This window comes from Lagopus muta, chromosome 2 (assembly GCF_023343835.1).
Source record: "Lagopus muta isolate bLagMut1 chromosome 2, bLagMut1 primary, whole genome shotgun sequence".
NCBI lineage: Eukaryota > Metazoa > Chordata > Aves > Galliformes > Phasianidae > Lagopus > Lagopus muta.
Genome location: NC_064434.1, coordinates 103,538,214 through 103,560,233, shown reverse-complemented (window position 1 = coordinate 103,560,233; position 22,020 = coordinate 103,538,214). Strand labels below are relative to the sequence as shown.

Below are 22,020 nucleotides of genomic sequence, written 5' to 3'. Positions count from 1 at the left end.
TGGCCTGGGTTGAAAAGGACCACAATGCTCATCTGGTTCCCTGCTGTGTGCAGGGTAGCCAACCAGCAGATCAGACTGCCCAGAGCCACATCCAGCCTGGCCTTGAATGCCTCCAGGGATGGGGCATCCACAACCTCCTTGGGCAACCTGTTCCAGTGCCTCACCACCCTCTGAGTGAAAAACTTCCTCCTTATATAACTTCCTCCTTATAACTTCCTCCTAAACCTCCCCCATCTCTGTTTAAGACCATTCCCCCTTGTCCTATCACTATCCACCCTCTTAAACAGCCGTTCCCCCTCCTGTTCATGTGCTCCCTTCAAGTACTGGAAGGCCACAATGAGGTCTCCCCGCAGCCTTCTCTTCTCCAAGCTATACAATCCCAGTTCCCTCAACCTTTCCTCATAGGAGAAGTGCTCCTCTGATCATCTTAGTGGCCCTCCTTTGGACCTGCTCTAAGAACACCACATCCTTCTTGTGCTGGGGGCCCCAGGCCTGGATGCAGCACTGCAGATGGGGCGTCACAAGAGCTGAGTAGAGGGGGACAATCACCTCCCTCTCCCTGCTGGCCACCCCTTTTTTAATGCAGCCCAGAACACAGTTGGCCTTCCCGCAATTTTTTTTGGCCCAAATCCTGTGCCAACTGTGGGAACATTGCAGTTTTAAAAGCATAGATGCAAAAGAGTGGAAAGGACGCCTAAATTTTCTGCTCCTGGATGGAAAGTAACTTTTGCAAACTGGAATGAGATGAATGAGGAGCTAAGAACTGGAAGTTACAACTTCCAGATTCAGAGATCTTTCTCCTTAGAAACATGATGGTTGGTTGGTTGGTTGGTTGTCTTTTTTTTTATTGCTGCTGACTGGTTGTTTGTTTTCTGCGACAATAAGAGAGTCGGGATGAGGCGATAGCGGAAGATGCCAGCACATATCGTGCCCGACTGCGCCGCGCTGCTGTCCGCGCCCGTGGTGCTGAACCGCCCCTCCGTCCCGGCCCGGGAATGACGGCGGGATTAAGGCTGCCATGACCGAGGCCGGATTACCTCCCTGCTAACCCGCGGCAATCTGAGCAGCTGCAAATGTCCCCCGAACAGGGAGATGGAGAGAAGATCCGCAGCACAGATGCTGCTCCGTGATTAGCGGGGGAGGGCAAAACAAATATATCATCCGCTGCTTTTGGGAAGGGCTGGGCTGGCTCGGATCCGGCAGCCCCTCCTCTTCCTCCTCCCTCCTCCTCTTCCTCTCCCTCGCCGTCTCGGTCTCCTCTGCTGGCCGCCTTCTGCGGAGGGGGGGAGACGGGCGCAGACCCCGCAGCCGCGCGATGGTTGATATCCCCAGCCTCGTGAAAATCAGCGTCGCTCTCAAAATCCAGCCCAACGACGGGGCGGTGTACTTCAAGGTGGACGGGCAGCGCTTCGGCCAGAACCGCACCATCAAGCTGCTCACCGGGGCCAAGTACAAGATTGAGGTGGCCCTCCGGCCCGGCACCGTGCAGGCCACGTAAGTGCATCCTCTCTATCGCGGCCCCCGCAGCCCTCCCTTTCCTGCTGCTTTTATTTTTAGAGGTTTAATATTTTTTCCTGGCAGGCTGACAGAGCAAGGTTTCCGTCATTTCTCCCTCTCCGCCCTTTTGCTTTGCCATTTCCAGATCTCTGGCCAGCTGTTCCTGCTGCTTTGCCCAGCCAGCATGAGAAACTGGCTTGGGAGAGAGGCTGCCTTTAGGAGCTGCTTCTTTCTCTCTCCATCCCCACCTCCCCTGAGACTCTTCAAGGTCCAGCTCCTTTTCTCCCTAGAGAAGATCCCCTCCAGCCCTGCAAGCTGGAGATGCTCTCCAGTCTGAGCCTCACTGCACCATGGCAAAGCAGAGACTGGAAGCAGGGAGGATGCAGACGGGAAAATGGCTCTGGCTGTAGGACAGCTCTGGAGAAGGGATTCAGCTAACCACTTCCTAGCTGCTGAGGATCATATCTCTGCCACCTACCCCCCCCCCCTTCCTCCCTCCACCATCACCCTCCTTCCTTTCCTTTTTACACCTTCCCTGGGCGACTGCTGAGCCCTGAGATTCCTGACATTTTTCAGGAGCCCCAGTGAGTCAGCAGCACCTGGAGGCCTGCTAAAATCCCTGAAGCATCCCCAGCACGAAGGCTGCCAGTATTCAAGCCTACCTGCTGGCTCCAAGCTGCTAGGAAGGGGGCCTGTAGGGCTGCTGAAAGGATGCATCCCATCTCTTTGCAGGACGATGGGCATTGGGGGTGTCAATGTCCCACTGGAGGAGAAATCAAGGGATGCACAAGTGGTCTCTTACACAGGGATCTACGACACAGAAGGGGTGCCCCACACCAAGAGTGGGGAGAGACAGCCTATCCAGGTCAACATGCAGGTAGGTGGTCCTCTTTGCAGCAGGAGCCCAGCATGGAAAGGCACAGAGGGCAGCAGAGAGTTGACATCTATGAAGGAAAGCATGGAGGTAAAATGTTCTAGGGCAAAGCCTGCTCACAGCTGCTGCCCTCCTCTTTGCTTTACATCAGTGAGACTGCTAGTTATTGCATAGGGGGAAAACACAAACATGGCTTCCCTTCCCTAGGGGAAGCCATGAGAGTAGCAGGGGCCAGGAAGTACTATGGGGATTTTGTAGGGATCTGCATAGCTCTCTGGGGTGCTGCAGGAAATGGGAGCTGCACCTCCCACCTCTCCTAAAAGGGCATTTGCAAACCAGGAACTCCCATCAAGATTCCAGGATAGGAATGATGCCCCCATCCTTTGGAATACAGAGAACCCTCTTTTGCCTGCCAGCACTGCCAGAGCTTTTAGGAGCAGAACATGCTAGAGGCTGAAAGCATGTATGAGAGCACATGTGGGAGATTTTGCTTTGGCTGTCATTCTCTCTCCTTCAGTTACAGTTGTGAGGAATATATGTGCTGTTTATTCTGTAGCTCCTGTAACAAAAGTGGAAGTGGAACAATAAGCCATTGTCAGCTAAAGCTCTCCTAAAGGTTTATTCCAATCTGTACAAGTTCAGGACCTTGCCAAGTTTTCCAAGCCTGTCAGGTTTCAGCTTTTTCTCACATTTGCTCAGTCCACTCAGGATTTCATCTTATCTGAGTATCTTTACTGTTTGATTGTTTTCTTCTTCTGGAATCACCATTTAGTATGGCAATCTCTTTCTAAATAAGAATTGTACCATCTCAATTTGAATTTTCTGATAATTACAACATGAGCAACTTATAATAGTTACCACAAATTGAGTAATTTTAAGTAATGCAAGGAGGGTCTGGTTTTCAGACACAAGCTCCTAGCTGTTTTTTGTAGATCAGAATGAGCAGCTACAATATTTGTCTAAACAGTAGCTTTACAAACCAAATCCTGATGTACTAACCATGAAGTTATTAGGATTTGCAAGCGCTAAGCAAGTTTTTAGCCTCTCTTAGTATTTGATTTTGACAGATTGATTCTTCAGTACAGACTTAGATGTCCACAATTGATACTTTGAAGTCTTAAATCCTGGTTGAATTGCCAATATATACATGCTTATTTATTTATCTGCTTAGCTAGACAGACCTATGACAGATTTAGGGAACAAGCTACAGGCATCCCATTAGAAGAACTGCTAATGCCTACTTCCTGAATCTTCAAAATTATGGTTACTGTGTATAGCTTTACATTTTCCTGTTTCCTTCAGCTAGGAGGAACTGCTGCCTCCACTTCTTTTTCTGTAACAGGCAGAATACTATGTATGTATCATGGGCAGAAAAGGACTCTAAGGCTTAAAGCCTGAACTTGCACTAGAAATAGATTGAGAGGCAGTCCTGACATCAAAACCATTGTGATAATGCCTAAAAGACAAAGTATTCATGAAAATGATGCATTTATTTCTTGTCTGATCTGAAGATGTGTTTCTGTTACCTGACTGCTTAGTTATGCTCATGACCTGGAAAACTCTAAACTGTCTAGCAAATGGTGTAAACTAAGTTAGAAACTTTTCTTTGGGTCTCATTTTATTCTTGCTCAGGCCACATTAAGACTGAATTAAGAAAGTCAGATCTGTATTCTCCTAACAAACACCACACAAATTCAGAGGGAGCGATTCAATAACTTGTGCCTACAGCACTAAATCTAACCTTCAAAGAGTAGAGCCACCCATCTTTCCTGGGGAAGGCCATGTGCTGGCCCTGCAGAAGAGCCAAAATGTGGCAGGAGCCACAGGAACTCTGAGGATGCAGATACTCCTCATGATGCCACAGAGTTGGTGCATGCGCAACTACTGTGCTGAGCAGAACACGGTAGTAGAAAAGCTCTGCAATTAATTCTTTCCTTCTTGTGGAAATCCACAAACGTCAGACAAACCATCCAGAGTAATTAGCAAACTGGGTCACTAGAGGAAGACAACTTTTTTTTCTTCCCTTATCTCTTTCTGAAATTCAGTTTTTTTTTCTCTATACATCAATGAAATACAACACTGCTCTTGTATCTTATTGCCTTCCACAAATAGTATTAGAAACACCTTTTCTTCTGGACCAATCTCTTTTCTTCCTCGGTCTCTAGACAACTGCAGTTGACGCTCTTCTTTACTAAAGATTTCTCTATGCAGATTGTGCACAACAGTATTCAATGTGCTTAACCTTTAGTATCTTGCCTTATAAGTGGTATCAGGATTACCGTTAGAGGGTTTTAGTGGAGGATCATTAATACAGGTTTTGATTGCTGAGAGAGATAAAACAGCTTGCACCTTTGATTCTTTCTTTATCAACTGAAGTGGCAGAAACATTTCAGCTACATCTTTAAGATAACACAACTGGAGCCAAATAAAAATCTTCAGCACAGAGTAACTCCTGCTGCTGTCAGACTGAATTTAAGAAAACAAAGTAGGCTGGGGAGAGGTTCCAAGCAATGTCCATTCTGAGAAAACTAAGTATAAATGGTTGTGCTTAGTAAGAGTCACTGTATAAAGGAGCTTTCATGCACTCTTTGCAAGTGTGATTATTCTAGATAGATGATCAAAGGTCATCTTCCAGGCACATGATGGGAATGGAAAAGAGTCAAGTGAAGAAGCTGTCAGAGTGAGTGATGGAAATGCCTACAAGGAAAAAATGTCTCAATCATGACGCTACTCTAAAAAAAAACAGGGACATTAAATATTTGAGACTGATCAAAAGAAGGCATCTTCCCAATTCAGACTGCAGCCTCCAGATATGGTATAGAGTTGAAGTGATAGCCTATATTACTACAGATCTCTGCTATATGATGCATACCAAGCCTATTGGAGCTCAGCACGCCACCACTGCTCTGCTGTCCTGAGAGGGATTATAGCTTCGATTCTTCACATTAATAACACCTACCCATATGGGAAGCTTAACATTTTTACTCCCTTGCCTTTACCAGACATAAATAAATGCAAGAGGGCAGTACAATTCTGTGATTCTGTGAAATGGAGAATCTGATCCCTCATGTTTTATGCATGTTTAAGAATAAAAGACTTTATAGCAGCTAGAGTAGGTTTTACAGATCTTTGATTTGTTGACTGGAGGAACAATAACCCATGCATTAGCTATTTTCTGTTCCAATTTCATAAATTTCTCATAAAAAAAAACAACACAAAAGTAAGCTTACTAACACTGATACTCCCTTTTCCTCACAGTTCAATGACATTGGTGTTTTTGAAACAGTCTGGCAAGTCAAATTCTACAACTACCACAAACGGGATCACTGCCAATGGGGAAACAGCTTTGGCAGTATTGAGTATGAATGCAAACCAAACGAAACGCGGAGTCTTATGTGGATCAATAAAGAGACTTTCCACTGAACAGAAGTGAAACCAATACTGCTGGACAATCTCCTTACAGAAAAATGTACCTTTTCAAACCAGCAAGAAGCCTTACCAAAGGCATACTGCAACGTCGCTCTGTTCCGTAAGGTTCCAATAACTCAGCCGTATGTACAGGTGGTGCCACTAAAGTCTTTGCCTATTACTGTATTTCAAGTTTACTACGGCATCTGCAAGTCTTTATCTATACCCCAGGAATACTGTAGGCTTTGAGAATATTTGGTTCCTGGGTAGAAAGTCACACCATCATAATATTATCGTAACTATTTGGATGATGCCCACTAAACAGTTCCATTAGACGTAAAAACCTTTGTGAAGTGTTTTGCTTTATTGCTTCAAATTTGGATGCAACATGACATTGGTGATTTATATATCTGTATTTGTTTGCTCCTTTATCAGTGTGCTCCTTCAATAATTGTCTCAACATCATCCCACTGGACAGAAAAAAGTGTAATTATGGATGTCTGTAGGTTTAGACAAATGGCAGCTATTGCACTGTTGATATTGTGCTTTTGTATCAAGGGATTTGGAAATTCACTCTTTTTGTTGAGTACTGTAAGATACCCTGTGATAAACATCCTGTTTTGTGAGATTTGATAAATTAGCACTCTTTGATGTTAAGTTTCCCAGTCTCTGAAATAGCTTTAGGAAATGTATAAAACATGCTAACCTGAATGAGAGAAAAGCAATAAATCAGTTGTGGTATTAAAGACATCTAACAGCCTGGCTAGCATCTATGTTAAGATCATACAGTCTTATTGAGAGATATAGCAGCCATCCTCAATTTAGTTCTTAGAACAAGAGTTTTGATAATAATCTCCAGTTTTGTTTCAATGAAATATTGCTGAAAATCAATGACATCCCACATATCAGCTTTGCTAAGCCTGACCACTCCATTATATCAAAATCTATAGGATTCCCATCAAACAAAAACTCAGCATTGTGACAAAACTACAGCTCTGTGTGCATATTTATACATGCACCGTGCTCTTTGCAATGAAAAAAAGGTCAGTATATGATCAGATACAACTAAAGGTGCTACCTAAACACTAGGTCAGTGTTTAACACATACAGGTAACAACAACAATAGAAAGAAAAAAAAACAAGACAAAGAGACACCTTTTCTTTCAGTAAATAAAGCAGGGAAACAACTATACTGTCCCATCTCCTGCTTGGGCTAAAGTAAGCTGTCAGTTCTTGTATAGCTGTTACTTCCTTTGTGAATAATTTGTAAATTGCGTATGTAAATGGTAACCATGACTTTTGATCTTTGTAATAAAGGACTTCAACAGTTTCTGTTGTGAGATCATCTAAATGAATAGAAAATAGAAGTGGTCATTTTAAGAAGTCAGCAGAGCAAACAGTCAGTGCTTTCTGAAAATACAGTCCAAAGCACTCCATGTGGAAATCCCAAAGCTGCTCTTCCTAGGAAATACAGATCTAACGTGCTAGTATGCAGGTGAGGAATGTGATAATGCACAGTAGAGATTACTAAAAATATTTAACAGCATTTTGTTGTATTAACTCTGGGGCAAGTTGAGATTCAGGATAAAAATGAAACAGAAATATTTTCTTCCACTGAATTCTTAATCAAATTTCCATAGAGAAAAAAGGCTGATCATTGTACTGATGTAATACAGTACTGGAGCAGTGAGCTAGTCAGCTTCATCTCTGCTCCAGGGCAGGATCACAAAGGCAAATTTCATTGCTGTACACTTCACTGCTATGATCTTTCTTGGACTTTTTCCAAACTAAGTGAAGAATTCTTGAAAATGAAAAGAAAAAAAACAATGAATTGAACATCAAATTCAAATGAAAGCTGTATTTTGGATGGAAGTGGTTTTGCCAGCTCCTGAGTGGAAATGTCTAGGTAATAGAGGTTTTAATAATACCAAATTTCCAGCTGTTGATCAGTTCCACTTCTGCACTAAACATTATTTCTTATGCAAACATTGTACTTTGTTACACATATACTTTGTATGTATGAAAGAAGCACACCAGCATGAAATACACGTTTGATATGTAATTTAACAGATTTTTTTTTTGTTCTGGTAAATGCAAAAGGTGTAGACAGATCTCTGCGTGGAGTTCAGCTTCTCTGAAGTTCCTGGCCCACAACCTCTGAGGCCCCCAACATTTGAGAAATGTTACAGTGAATAGGTGCAGCCTCCCCTGACGTGGGAAAGCTGTTATGTGGTAAGCACAGGCTCATCTTTCCCACTTAAATGCTCACGTGTACGTTAATGGTGAACAGGGCAGCTCTTTTCTCATGTCCTAGCAAGACCTGTAGCAAGTCAGCTGAAATTCGGATCAGAAGGAGGTCAAAAGAGAGCCTGCAGGTGGAGCTGCTTTTAAAGGAGACAGAGGATGTGCTGACCAACTGTACCTTGCAGACTCCACATCCTAAAGCTAAATTTCACTGACCAGAGCTGAGTCCTCCTTTTACAGATAGTGGCAGTGATAAAAAAGGATAAAGGCTGTTTACCTGCTTATTTTGGGGAAGGTGTAAGTAGTATTTAGCAGCTGTTACTTTCTTTTCCTCTAGATGACATTTAAGTATGGAGGAATACGGCTTTATAGCCTCTCCCCATTCCTATCTTTAAATATATATGTATATATATTCATACAGAAGTGATTTGAATGTTGCACATACAGGACAGCTCTGGCAAATATTCATAGAGCTTGTGAGGAATCAAATAAAGCAGCTGTTGCTCTGACAGTTTGATGCATTATTCCATCAGCAACATTCAATCCCCAGACAAGTTTGTTCTTTACACACCTTTTTCTAATTAGTATTTCCATTCTTCAAGAGAAACTCCAAAACTCAGAACAGGACACAATATACTAAGCTTAAATATATTTTTATATTTCTCCAACACGTTGTCATAAAGTGCTGATAATGTGCCAATCCAGCTGGAACCACAAAGCACTGCCTGAAGATTTTATGCATTAAAGCCTTAAAAATTTTTTTCTCTTCTGTCCCTTGTGTTTCCATGAACGTTTCCAGCTTTCATTTTCATAAGGAAGATTGAAATGAATATATTGAACCTTCAAGAGAGTTACTTTTTAATCTATATTTAGGTAGCAGTTCACACTTTTAGACTTCTGAGAAGAATCCAAGAGCAAATTATCAGTCGTGATTTATTATAACAATAGTTGCAATCTGACACAGAGAATCTGCCTAATGTTTTGTGTTTAGCACAATTAACGTGGGCTTTGGATATTTCCTACCATCTTACTGTATCTGAAGAAAACCAACACTGACATGCTAACACACATTCGTGAGGTTTCACTGGCTTCGGTTTCAGGAAACTCATTTGTTCCATTCTTCCTATAGGAGACATATGGAACCTCTGTACAATGGAGCTATGAGTTTTGTAGCACAAGGTGTTTACATGTCAGAGCTTGGTTTCCACTTCTTTAAGAGCACTTGCCTGATGTGCTATGTAAAGTTTTGAACCACGTGCTAATTTTGAAGAGTTCTATTTTTCTAGAACCTCTATGCATATCTCTGATTTACTAGGGAAATGGCACTGCATTAAATACTAACCTTTCCCTGAGATTTGAAACGTGTTCTGCAGCTCTCAAAACTCAAAATATTGCCTTAATAGCTGTGCCAGCTCTGAAGCACAACACAGCAGCAGGAGTCTCACAGCATTCATATTTTCCCTTACTCCTACAGAGCTCACAAGGGATGACTGGAAAGTCCTCTTGGAGCAGCTAAGCCCAGTCTTTTGCTAGGAAGATGGATGCTCCTGCTCACAGGCCTTCCCTGCTGCATGCTTGGCAGATTTTGCCAGCATTCCTTGGACTGTTTCCTTTTCCCTCTCTTCCTGGGGCCAACATTCAAAGCTTCAAACCCCTGCGAGATCTGGCTTTTGGCCTTAGGAAGACAAAGCTGCATAAGCCCAGTAAGAGCCAAGCCAATCCTCTCCACATTTTTTTATTTGCTCTGTTTCTATCTCAAATTATTTTTAACTATTATTTCTCTTATTAACTGACAGATAATTTCTGTACACTCAGGAAAAATAATCCCATGAGTGACCTTCTCTGCCTCTTCACACAGAAGGAATTCACAGGGACTAATCAGAATGTATTCCAGCTGTAGCATATGAAGAAAATGACCAGCTACCAGAAAAATAAAGTGAAGACAGGCTACAGAAAGCACTGCTGATGTTCAGTGGTAGAAGTCCTGCAGTGATGTGGCTTAAAAGCAATAACATCTTTTCCATCAATATTGGTGCCAAAAAAATCTTAAATGCTGAAAAAACAAACCATAACAACACATCTGTATTTTGACAAATAAACCTCAGTTCTGACATACGCAAAGGCTTTGATATTACCAGTAAGGACTTAGTTCTCCACCCCACCAGAGGACAGGCATTACTACTGTATCCCACACAGAAAGGAAGAGCCTTGTGCCCACATTCAGTAAATCCTGCAGATTTTGAACAATCCTGAGAGAAGTAATAAACTATCAGATGATGATAAGAAAGACAACACAGATAAAAGCCCCGTGATTGTGTTGGAAGGTGGAACTTCTGCCATTTCTCAGCATGGTAACTGCAAAGGCAGGTGCTATCCTGCGGTTAGGGAAATGACCGTGACCATGTCTACAGCAATATCTACGTTAAGCTGTGATGTGCTATAGAGATATATCTTCTCAGTAGCTGGAAATGAATCATTATGAGTTTAATGGGATACCCAGAGAGCTTTTTCTGCTGGAAAAATGGAAGGAGCAGGCAGTAACCAGAGAATCATAGTAGTGTTTGAGGTAGAAGGAACCTTTAAAGGTCACCCGGTCCAACTCCTCAGCAATGGACAGGAACATCTACAGCTAGATCACGTGCTCAGAGCCCCATCCAGCCTGATATTGAATGTCTCCAGGGACAGAGCTTCCACCACCTCTCTGGGCAACCTCTTGCTTTGTCTCACCACTTTTATTGTAAAAAAACTTCTTCCTTATATCCCATCTAAATTTCCCCTCTTCTAATCTGAAACCATTTCTCTTTGCCCTATCACAACAGACCCTACTAAGGAGTCTGTCCCCTTCCTTCTTACAGCCCCACTTCAGATACTGAAAGGCTGCTCTCAGGTCTCCCTGAGCCTTCCCTTCCCCAGGCTGCACAGCCCAGCTCTCAGTCCTCAAAGGTTCCATCCCTAGGATCCATTTTGTCTCTCCTCTGGACACGCTCCAGACCCACGTCTCTCCTGTACCAAGCACTCCCCATCTGGATGCTCCAGTGCTCCAGGTGAGGTGTTGGAGTAAAATGACAGGATCCCCTCCTTCACTCTGCTGGTTGTGCTGCTCTGGATGCAGCTCAGGATACAGTTGGCTCCCTGGGTTGTGAGGGCACATTGCTGGCTTATGTTCCAGCTGCTAGCCACAAGCACTTTTTGGCAGGGCTGTGCTCTCTCCTTACATCCCCCAGCTTGTACTGCTAGTGGGGTTTGCTGTGACCCAAGTGCAAGACCTTGCACTTGGCTTTGTTGAATGTCATGAGGTTCTCCTGGGCCCACTGCTCAGCCTGTCTAGATCTCTCTGGATAGCATCCTGTCAACCACACCACACACCTTGGTGTTATCCACAAATTTGGTGAGGGTGCATCCCACTGTTGATGTCATTAATAAAGACATTAAAGAGCATCAGTCCCAGTACAGAACCCTGAGGCACATCACTCATCACTAATCTCCATTTGGACACTGAACCACTCACTATGACTCTCTGTTGTAATAATATCACAAAATATACTATTTTGACAATGATGACAGTCTCCTGCCAACCAGTTAAGCTAAGGTACTCCCAAATTTCAGAGTCTTATTGTAGAGAACAAGCCCTGACCAATTCTATATTCAGTTAATTGGTTCTTTTCCCAGCCTACACCTGTATGATTTTTACTTCTGTTTTCAGAGACATTTATCTGCCTAAATCCTAAATTCTAACCAAACAGGCAAGCTGAGAAAATAAATGCAAAGCGTAACTCTGTGAGATAATCAAACTGCAGTCATCCCAGTTCTGCATGGAAACTGTGACTGCACTGCAATGATTTAACAGTATTCAAATAAAGATGTGATCTCAGGAGTCTTTCAGCTCAGTTGCAGATGGAAACCTGTTTGAGAGGCTTGCAACATTTTGCCTATAAGAACAATGCAGCAACCATATGTAAGCATGCAGATCTTATTTTCAAAGGCATGATGCTTATACTGAACTTTGCTACTTTTGAGACAAGTTAAGAAACCAAGAAAAGATTCCAAATTCACTCCAGGTACAGAGCTCCATGCTAAAACTGTAGTTAACACGAGGAATAAATTTGCCCCAATAGGCAAAAATGTGGATTAAAACTGCTCTTGCTTAAAACAGAATTGTAAACATTCAAACCTAGCCATCTTAATACAAATGGAATATAACACACTGAGGAAATACTTCTAAGGGATTTGTTTTAAGTACTATGAAAAGACTTCCTCTATAGATCATTTGCCCTATCTTTATTTTTCCTCTTGGGATCCAGAGCTAACATTTTGTGCTTGCTTTCTAGCACAAAGTAAGTTACATAATGAACAAGCAGAGCTGAAAATCTTCCTGCAGTTTTGTTGTTTTGTTTTGTTTTTTTTAATTAAAATACTAACAATTCTCATTTGCTTAAAAGTCTATTATTAGAAGTTTGGACAGAATCAAGCATCTCTTTCCACAAGATTGCAATAAAAATGAAAAGATAAGGAAAAATAAAGTTTGAGAATTTTCAATTAGCTCTGCACTTCTCCACTTCAGCTCTGCAATGTCAGAAGTAGAGGCACTCAGACACAAATAAGCAATCCAAGAAGGAACAGAAGAACATGCTTAGCTCAAGGACTGATGCATGATCAGAACACTACAGCAAAGGGAGATTATTAGCCTTCTCATCAGTCCTCTTGCAGCCCTTAGTTCTGAAAGATCACATCTAGGACAGTAAACACACATTCATTCTACACACTCCATTCTACAAATCCATGAGTGCCTTACCTTACCAAAACAGCAGAAAAGCACAAACTTGAAGCCACAATACTATAGAAACCAAGACAACTGCAAGAACACTGAGACGTTGCTTTGAGAAGACCCACAAACAGTGAAAGAAACACTAACTGTGAGACTTCATATTAAAATATTACAATATAAGGAAACCTGAAGGAAACTTTTTTGGTGGTCATGTTCTCAGTCACCTCCAATACTCCTTCCAGATTGTGCTAGGATTGCTGCTAAACTCAAATCTACAGGATTTCCCATATTTTTTACAGGTAAGTAACTATAAGCTTCTGATTGTCACTTTCTTACCATCAATTTGATATCAAACTCCAGCATTCTCTAGGCAGTCAGTAGTTACTAATAAATAGTCATAGTTTGCTCACCTCTTTTTCATGCCCCATCTCATCTGTTATCTGTAATGGGGGAAGAGAGAAAGCAGAGAGAGAAGGCTTCCTATTCTCTCACCATTTGCTGTTCAGTCTATTACTCCTGTTTGCCTTGAAAGCTCTGCAGAAAGCAGCCATTTATGAAACTCGTCAGGACCTCAATCATTCAGTAGTTTTAAACGTATTTATCTGGGGGATGTGGGATGGGCAATGGAGCGTGGCTGTCGCTGCATGGAATGTACCTAAGGGCACACCAACTGGATAATCAACATCCTGTGGAGCAGCACCACTCAGAAGTGCCATGTGAGGATGGTACAGACCACGCAGAGTGCTCTGATGCTGTGCTACTTCCAAACAGCACCAGTGAGGTACCCAGGAGGTACTGTTACAGCCAGCAGAACATGGCTAAGGAAGTTAGGGAGCACTTCTAGCTCCCAGCGTGTACCTCAGCTGAAACCAAATGCAACGCCTGGAAAAAAATCCGATCATGCAGCCGATCCCTTTTCCAGCAGCTGCATCCTATTCTTCCCCTGAAAAGGAAACTTTTGTGAACAATACAAGTGTGGAAGTCCCTCCATTTTCTCACAATACCTTCACAGAGAAGGTTGGGTAGAACACAATGTTAATTTATATTGCAATACAATCAGGCCAACCTCTTGGCAACAGTCCCACCCATCTTCATTCTAATAGAAAGACCAACATCTAGACATTTGCCAGGTTACCATCACAGCTTTCTTACTTGCTGTGTCACTACTGAGTCTCAAGAACAGACTATGAAGAGAATAACTTTATACTGAAGAAGAGGCATGGATTCTCCCTGGTTAGCAATCCTTACTTTTGAATTTCCAGTTCCAAATAGAAGACAAATCTAAACTATTTTGCAATGCACCTTCTGACAAATACTTGGCTGGGAAAAAAATAGAAACCCATAAAATATAAAGTAAATGGAGTTCTAAAATCCAAAATAGTTAGGCTCACAGACTGCACTGCACAGCAGGCAGTAGGTCTCTGAAATTACAAATATGAGGAGAATTCTTTCCATCATTTTAGATTCCAGTACAAGGCTGAGGTTAAAGATCCCAATGGACCTGATGGTGAAAACTCCTGTAACCCATCCAGGATCCTGAACCATTTGGTGCCTGTCACATGAATCATCAATAGTGCAGAAGCAGGACAGCTTCTCACGGCCAGTGATGTTAACTAAAGCAAGGCCAAGGATCAAAGAAGCACCTTTTTACATTGCTCTCTCTACAGAAAGTGTTTCCTCTGCCAAGACAGCGTGAGGTAGCCCAGGATAATTTAGAGACTAATTTCACCATCATCTTTCTCATCTGCTTGTTCTAACTGTGATTTTATTTTCAACTTCTTCATATCTGCAAACTATAAAACTTGGATGCATGGACAGACAGAGCAAATACTTAAGTATCACCTGATTCTCTCTGTTACAGCAAAACAGTTCTCATCTGCAGAGAAAAAATGAGAAGAACTCACATACTGATATGTAGGTCACACACACAAGTACATGCAGAGAAATGCTTTAATGTGCTGAACATCAGCCCTGATTTTGAAGACGATTACAAATAAAGGGAAAAAAAACCCAACAAGCTGACAATAAGTCAAGCATCAAATCCAGGATACATTTTTCCTTTATGTGCTCTATAAGGTAGCATGTTAACGCCTCACATTTCACAAGATTTAAGCTTGTTTTACTGAACATTTTATTTGATCACAGAGACTTTTGTCTGAGGAGAATAATGAGAATCAGTTTTAGCCCATCTTTGTTTTTAACTGCTAGGCTTTTAAATACAATCCACAGAAGTGAAAAATTAAATGAGGTAGTGAAAGCTGTGAAAAAGCAAGCTGTCTCTGTCCATCTCAGACCAGTTATGCATTACCTGCTGTGTAGCCTCTTTGATGTAGAGCTCCTAGAAGACAAGGTTTGACTGCAATTTACATCCAAGCAGTCCAAACCACTGCTTTAAATAATTAATATAAAAACATCAGAACATTTATCCATAATATTAATTCATTCACAATCCATACATTTTCAAACAAGAGCTCATTTAATGTAAGCAGTTACAAGTTATTAGTCATTACAGCCAAGAATAAGCTCCCAGCTCTGCTTAAGATTTTTCCCTGCATTTTTAATCGTCGTTTCAATTCTCACAGGTCTAGTAAAAGAAAATTAACTGCTTAGCATTCAGGGATTTGAAGCAGTGTTCTTCCAGCTCACAGTGGCTTCACAAAAATTGGAGCCGTATTAAGAACATGAAAAAAATCTGACTTCACTTTTGTTTTCAGTAGCACAGCAGAACAAATCACAGAACATATGGAATCTCATTTCCTGTCCATCACATGTGGATTCTCCGGTGTTCTATTATTATGGTTCACCTCACACTGCAGCCTTTCTGTCCTTCTGGACGCTAATTTCAATCACTGTACCTGTTCAGATATCCAAATTCAATATATTCAAAGCAACCCAGTACAGGACCTCAGCCTCTCTTTCCATTGTCATGAAAAGCATTTAGTGTTGAGGGGTAGAGGCTGCAGAGAGGAAGAAAAGCAGGACAAAATACACTCCAACACTAGTTTCAGTTTCTTAAGAATCCAAACTAGAGCTGCCAAAGAATAAAAGCAACCAAAGATACACCAGGCAAAGGTGCTACTGAGAGAAAGTACCTACCATTAAGGAACTTCAAAAATGCATAAATTATACATAAGGTGTAAACTACCTTAAAAAGATTCCCCACCCCATTTGTGCATAGGCCACTTCTCCCCCACACACAGCACACCCTGTGACCTCACAGAGCGTAGTCCAAGTACTTACAGGCAGAAGGAACATCTTTTCAGTACTGCTGATCTAGCAGTGCATCACAGAGATCTAGTGAGCTGGCACAGCTCCAAACCACATATCAGGGTGCTTCTCCCAGCACTCCTCATTCTCCTGTTTATCAGCCTCCAATATGTGTGCAGCCTCCTGAAAAGTTCCTGCTACCCCACAAGTTCAGGCTCATGCATTTCTTGACAAGCACAACCACAAGGACTGCTCATCCAACTGTTCCTTGCTCACAGCTCTCAAAGGAGAATGCTATTTTCTCACTAGAGTAACTATCCCTCACTGAAAAGATAACTCCAAACTATCTCAAAATGAGCAGATTTTATGAAGACAGACACAAATCTCATTTCACCATTGTGAAATCTCACAATCTGTGTTAAAAATCTCAGATCCCATGCTTCCCTAAGTTCAGTTATGTCTGTAGAGTCATGTTCCACAAGCTAGAATCCAGACAGCTCTGGACAAGCTCTTTCTTTAGCATTTTACCAGTTAACAAGACCCAATAGCAAATCCCAGTGCAGCATTTCATTATTTTTTTCTTTGCACTGGGTCAGCACACTCTGCTGTCTCATTCCTCTACCTGGCAATGAATCTGAGCTGATAAATTCAAACCTCTACTGTAACTCTAAATTATGTGCCTCTCTTCACCCGCATTAAGTACTTCATTCTCAGGGGAACAGTATTAGCATTTATGGAAGTAAATGCCTCCGGGTTTTGCTAATGAGATACAGCCTTCTGCCTTCAGATCACAAGCATGAATCCTACTCAGCCCAGAAGTAAATTTCTAAAAGAAATTTGGTATCAAGATGAATTCTCCTCCATCACAAATTCATCTTTATACTTACTGTGCAGCTGCACTTGATAAATCAGATAGGGCTTTGAGCCAAGGACTCCAAACTGCAGCAAGATCCAAAATCACTTTGATAGATATTTTTGAAATACATAAACACACTTTGGGATACATGCTCAGGAAAGGGAAAAATAAAAAGAAAAACCTTGAAGTTTAATGTAAGTTCTATGAAGTATAATTTACAGAAATTTCTGTAACATTGAAAGATTTGTATGTATGTAAAATATACATTTGTATTCATAATCATTACATAAAACTTGATTCAATAATCAACTGCTTTAGCTCCCTTCATGGTCACATCACTTAAACTGTTTGGACTTGCACACATAGCAAACAGCTAGATGCTGGTACACAGCTTTAGAAAGCAGTGCATACAAAACTTGAATGACTTGCTTTGGGGAAAAAAAATCCTAAGAACTTACAACCACAGTGCGAGACCCTAACGTTGCTGCTCATCACTGCAGCCGTTCCTCTCAGCCACACGAGGGAGCTTTCTCTCTCAAGGATGACAAGCTCTTTGGCAGTTCTCGTTTTGGAAACGTGTAGGAGCTCCAAACAGTTTGGAGGGCCCCACGCCTGACAGCTTCCACACAGGATTAGCAAAGCAGATTCAGAAAATGTGGGGAAAAAAAACGAAAAATCAAAGATCATGCATTTATAAGCTCAACCCTTTCTCAGCCCCCTGTGTTCTGTCACATTATTACTGCTCCCCATCCTCCTCCTCCGTAATACAGGGAGTACACAGAGCAGATAAATCTCAGAACTTCAAGTCCAACAGCACCATTTATGTCTGCACACATCTGACTCACATAAACTTGACTCACACGACTGAAGCGATCAGCTGACCAGACCTTAAGGGGAACAATAAATCACAGTAGTTCAAAGAACAGGACATCTTCAGATTAAGTGTGGCCTAACAACTGAAAGAAATAACTGAGCTCAAATTTGAAAATGTAATTCTAAGGAAAGAAACCAACCCAATGTTCTCTCTGACAGCCACTTGCTAATTCAGCTACAAGTGAAATTCAGCTTTCACTGGGGTTAACCCAGATGGCAGTTTCCTCCACTGCTCAAATTTCTGTCTCACACTTGACTTGGAGCTCTGAGCAGCAGTTTCTGTCAAGGTAGCACTGTGCTATCACCAACTTTCACAGTTGCTGCTTCCACTACTGTTTCCTTAGCAAAGAACACAAAGCTCACAGGTGACAAGCCAGCAGGGAGTGATGCTGAAGCTGTGCTGTTCACACCACCTAGCAGCTAGGGACTTCCTCGTTCCCTGCTGTCCAACTTACAGCACAACAGGTACATCCTCCTCCTGGGTACAGCTTATTGCCATTGTCAATAGTGGCATTCGAATAACACATGCACACAAAGGGGACAACGAGCCCTTGAGGCCTGTTGTGGTAATGTTTCAAAATATCAGAGTAAACATATTTTGTATGAGATCAGTAATAAGCACAGGCATCATATTCTGTGTTTCAGAATGCATTGCGAGTCTATGCACCCAGAACACATGATAAACTGAAGACAGCCTACTTGCCCAGTCCCAGCTTTGCTCTGAGTTGGGAGGAACAGTTCTGCTGTGAATCCCTAATTGCTATTTATACAGATCTATATATACAAATACATACACACTGATCTAAACACAGATCAAAGCTCCGCGGAGCCAAACGCGGGGTAAGGATCAGGTGAAATACACCTCCTGCTCCAAAGGCCTCGCTATCTTGATTGATGACTAGGCACATGAAAAACAGCACCTGCTGCTCAGAACCCTCTCCTCCAAACAACTGAAGTAATGGCTTAAAAAACACTGTAAGTCTTCACTGCCTTTGAAGGCAGTGACTTCAGCAGAAGGAAGTAACTTGCTGTTACTTCAAAGCCTACTGTGCTATAAGCGTGCTTGCTGTGCTTTGGCTTACACGTAACTAACTCTAGCAAAGATAGACTCAGCTGCACAACACAACCATTTAAAGAGAAAGCCAGAAGTGATAGGTCAGAAAGGCCAGTTCTGGGTTGATAACCTAGAATTCAATCTTCTTTAATCAAAAGCTCTAACATTTTGGAAAAAAGTCATCCAAACAATCTGCAGGCCATGTCACATCACACTCTGTGCTCTCAGTAATTTTTCAGAACAAAAAACATTTCCTGCTCATAGATGATAAACCTTGCAAAATTATCATGTTATTTGGCAAATGTAAATAGCTAACAGAATATTAATAACCAAACAAAACAGGCGAGACAGCATAGTTTGAGAAAAGACTGCAAGTCCCAATACAACCTAAGGCAACTGAAGAGAGAGAGTTGTTTGTATAACACTTAATAAGTCCCAGAGAGAAAACAGACAGCTATGTGAAGCTGTCCAAGTTTTTTTCCCCACCATAATTACACGTTACTGATGTTTCAGAAAAATCAAATGTTCAGAGATCCTCCTGGAAGTTCAGTGTGCGTTTGACAAAGCTTTAACACAGGAAGCAAATTAAAAAAGCATTCTTGTTAGTACATTTTGCAACACAGCCAAGATCTCAGAAGGATAATTTTCTTTACATCAACTAAAAATCTTTTCTGAGGAACACATTTACAGCATTCATGAGGTCTGTTTTGTCATAACTTAAAAAGCAAACTTGACATCAAGCATCTCAGCAAGACTTGCAGCTTACAAAGGCAGCTCTGATGTTCACACTCATTCCCTGACTATTCTTCTAGTTTTCCCCTCTCCCCCTCCAAATTTTAACGAGGCCCTTTTAAAGATCTTCCTGAGAAGAATCACTTGCGTACAATTTGAAACTGCAACTGAGTAACATAAAACACTGGAGTGGATTTTGCTCCAAGACAAAAAAAGGCAAGTGACAGAATACAAAGTGGGTAATTAGAAGTCAAGGTTGTTAAACACAAGTTACTTGGGTTAACTCCAGTTCTAGCAATCACCTTATAAAGCGATCCAAAACGTTCTGGTCAAAGTTGGAAACTTAGATACTTAGCTTGAATTTCAAAGCTGCTAAACACCCTTCTGGTTTAGCTGAGTTGAAAGAAAAAGGGACATTAGACAATTTAAGAAACAGAAAATTCTCAGGCAAGTCCAGAAAGGGAGCAGTGGTCTCCTGTTACTTAAAGTATACCCTAATCATAATGATGTCTGGAAAAAAATATATATAGTTATTTCTTCAAATACAGTTTAGCAGAACACATGCCAACTCAAATTCTGCCAAAACCTTTCTATTTTCAAGCATATTTAGCAGAAATTGAATTCTAACACACACACACACACACACACACACACAATTGACTAGAAGCAATGAACACAATTTGCTTGCTCGAGTCATTGGAAAACCTTACAAAGCATTTTTCACAAAAGCTACTTTGGCCTAAAGAGTTATTTCTCTGTAAGAAGTATTCCTTAATTAAGATTGTACTGGAAGTGATACTGTAGACTATTTATCTCTGTATTGCTCTTGTAAAATCAGTATGCTCCATAGACACGGGACTGATAACCATTAAGAATATGCTTTCCCCTACTAAGCATTGCTTTCTAATAAAACGAAGGGTTAAAACAATAATTTGTCTCTCTAGCCCTCCAAGCCTATTATACAGAATTACCACTTATCCCAAATTAACAAAAACAAGTGATAGAGTATGGTCCTCAGTAAGCTACGTGTCTATTTAACCCTGATCATTAATGAGTACCAGATCTTTTCTCCCAATATGGTTCCTCGCTGCGATACTCTCACATAAGAGGCATACCACAATTTTAATTAAAGAACAGAAATGTGGCTGGAGAGTCCAACTGCAGTCTCCAGAGGGCAACATTTAACTCCTGCCTGGCAGTTCAAGTGCAGAATACAAACACAGCAAAACAGAACGCTTACCAGAGCTTCTCTGCTTCAGTTTCTACACAAATCACAGCTCACTGGACTTATGACGCTGTTTGAGTATGAAACTTGAACTTGGGCAACTACATTGCTTCCCACTCCAGAGCAATAAAGTCAATACATGGATTTGGAAGTTCACGTGTAGAACATGAAATGCTCACATGATGCTTGGATGTCTTTATAACATGCATGAAGCTTCATGGAGGGCATTCAATCCTTTTATGATCCAGAACAGCTTTATTTAGGGTATTTGCCTCACTGCTAGAAGAAAAAAATACACAGCACTCTGTGTAATGCGCTACCACTTCTAAATAATTTGCAATTGTAAAGAATCAGTGGAAACAAAAGTGTTCTTACTTTCCATCTTTGGAACAATTAAATGTGAGCAGGACCTGCACTGAAGTAGAAAAACCTCCCCAAAGATACCTGATATTTAAGAAATTTTATTTAGACAGCACATGGGAACCTTTACTGAGATTTGAAGCATATCATATTGAAACAAAGGAACCCAAATTTATTCCTCTTTGGTACTTTAGTCCCTCCCTAATACATGAGGATCAAAGTCATTAAAGTGCTTTTAATCTTGTCTATACTAGGAAATCACACATAAAAGATTAGCAAAAGTAACCTACAGTGGAAGAAAGAGCTCAGTTCAGTTGTGAAGAATGGTTTTAGATCATGTCAAGTTAACTGGGACGTGAAAGCACACAAACCATACTCAGCCAAGACAGAACTTTATTATATCTCCAGATCTAACACTCTTCTGTGAGCTTTTCATACATTTATTTGCAACACATTCAGAAAGTTAGCAAAATCATCACCAAATACCAGTTTTCTCAGCCCTTCAGGAACTGAAATTGGAAAATAAAATCTATTATTTTGGAGAATTTTCATCTGTTTTTGATAAACACAGATGAAACTGAGTAACGAGTCCAAATTTGTTAGAAGGGCATACACAGGATGATTGCATACGCCTTCCTCACTAAAGCTAGCTATAAAATGCTTCTCAAAATGTCATTGGGAGTAATAGTCTTTCAGGGGAGTTTCTTCTGTTTGTTTTAAATTGCAAATAGCTACAGTTACAGCCATAAGGAAAGCTCTACTTCACTTCACTGCCACCATACCTTAACCTGCACCTGGGAGGACCACATTTAACCTCTATATCCATTCCCTAGAGAAGTTACAGCAACTCAAGTGTCCCAATAATAGCATTCCTTTCATCAGCAGTGCCAGAAATTTAAAACGCTCATCTTCTCAGAGGCAACCA

At 41.4% G+C, this 22,020-nt stretch overlaps 2 protein-coding genes across 3 annotated transcripts in view; one reads left to right on the top strand and one right to left on the bottom strand.

Moving 5' to 3' along the window:
* The window catches only part of PLEK (pleckstrin), a 54,491-nt gene that overhangs the window by 21,096 nt on the left and 11,375 nt on the right, over positions 1-22,020 (bottom strand). The window lies entirely within an intron of this gene.
* Positions 919-7,109, top strand: CNRIP1 (cannabinoid receptor interacting protein 1). Its single transcript, XM_048937991.1, has 3 exons — positions 919-1,494; positions 2,230-2,374; positions 5,630-7,109. Exons 1-3 carry the CDS (start codon positions 1,316-1,318, stop codon positions 5,792-5,794), a joined length of 489 nt encoding a protein of 162 aa, XP_048793948.1. The 5' UTR covers positions 919-1,315; the 3' UTR covers positions 5,795-7,109.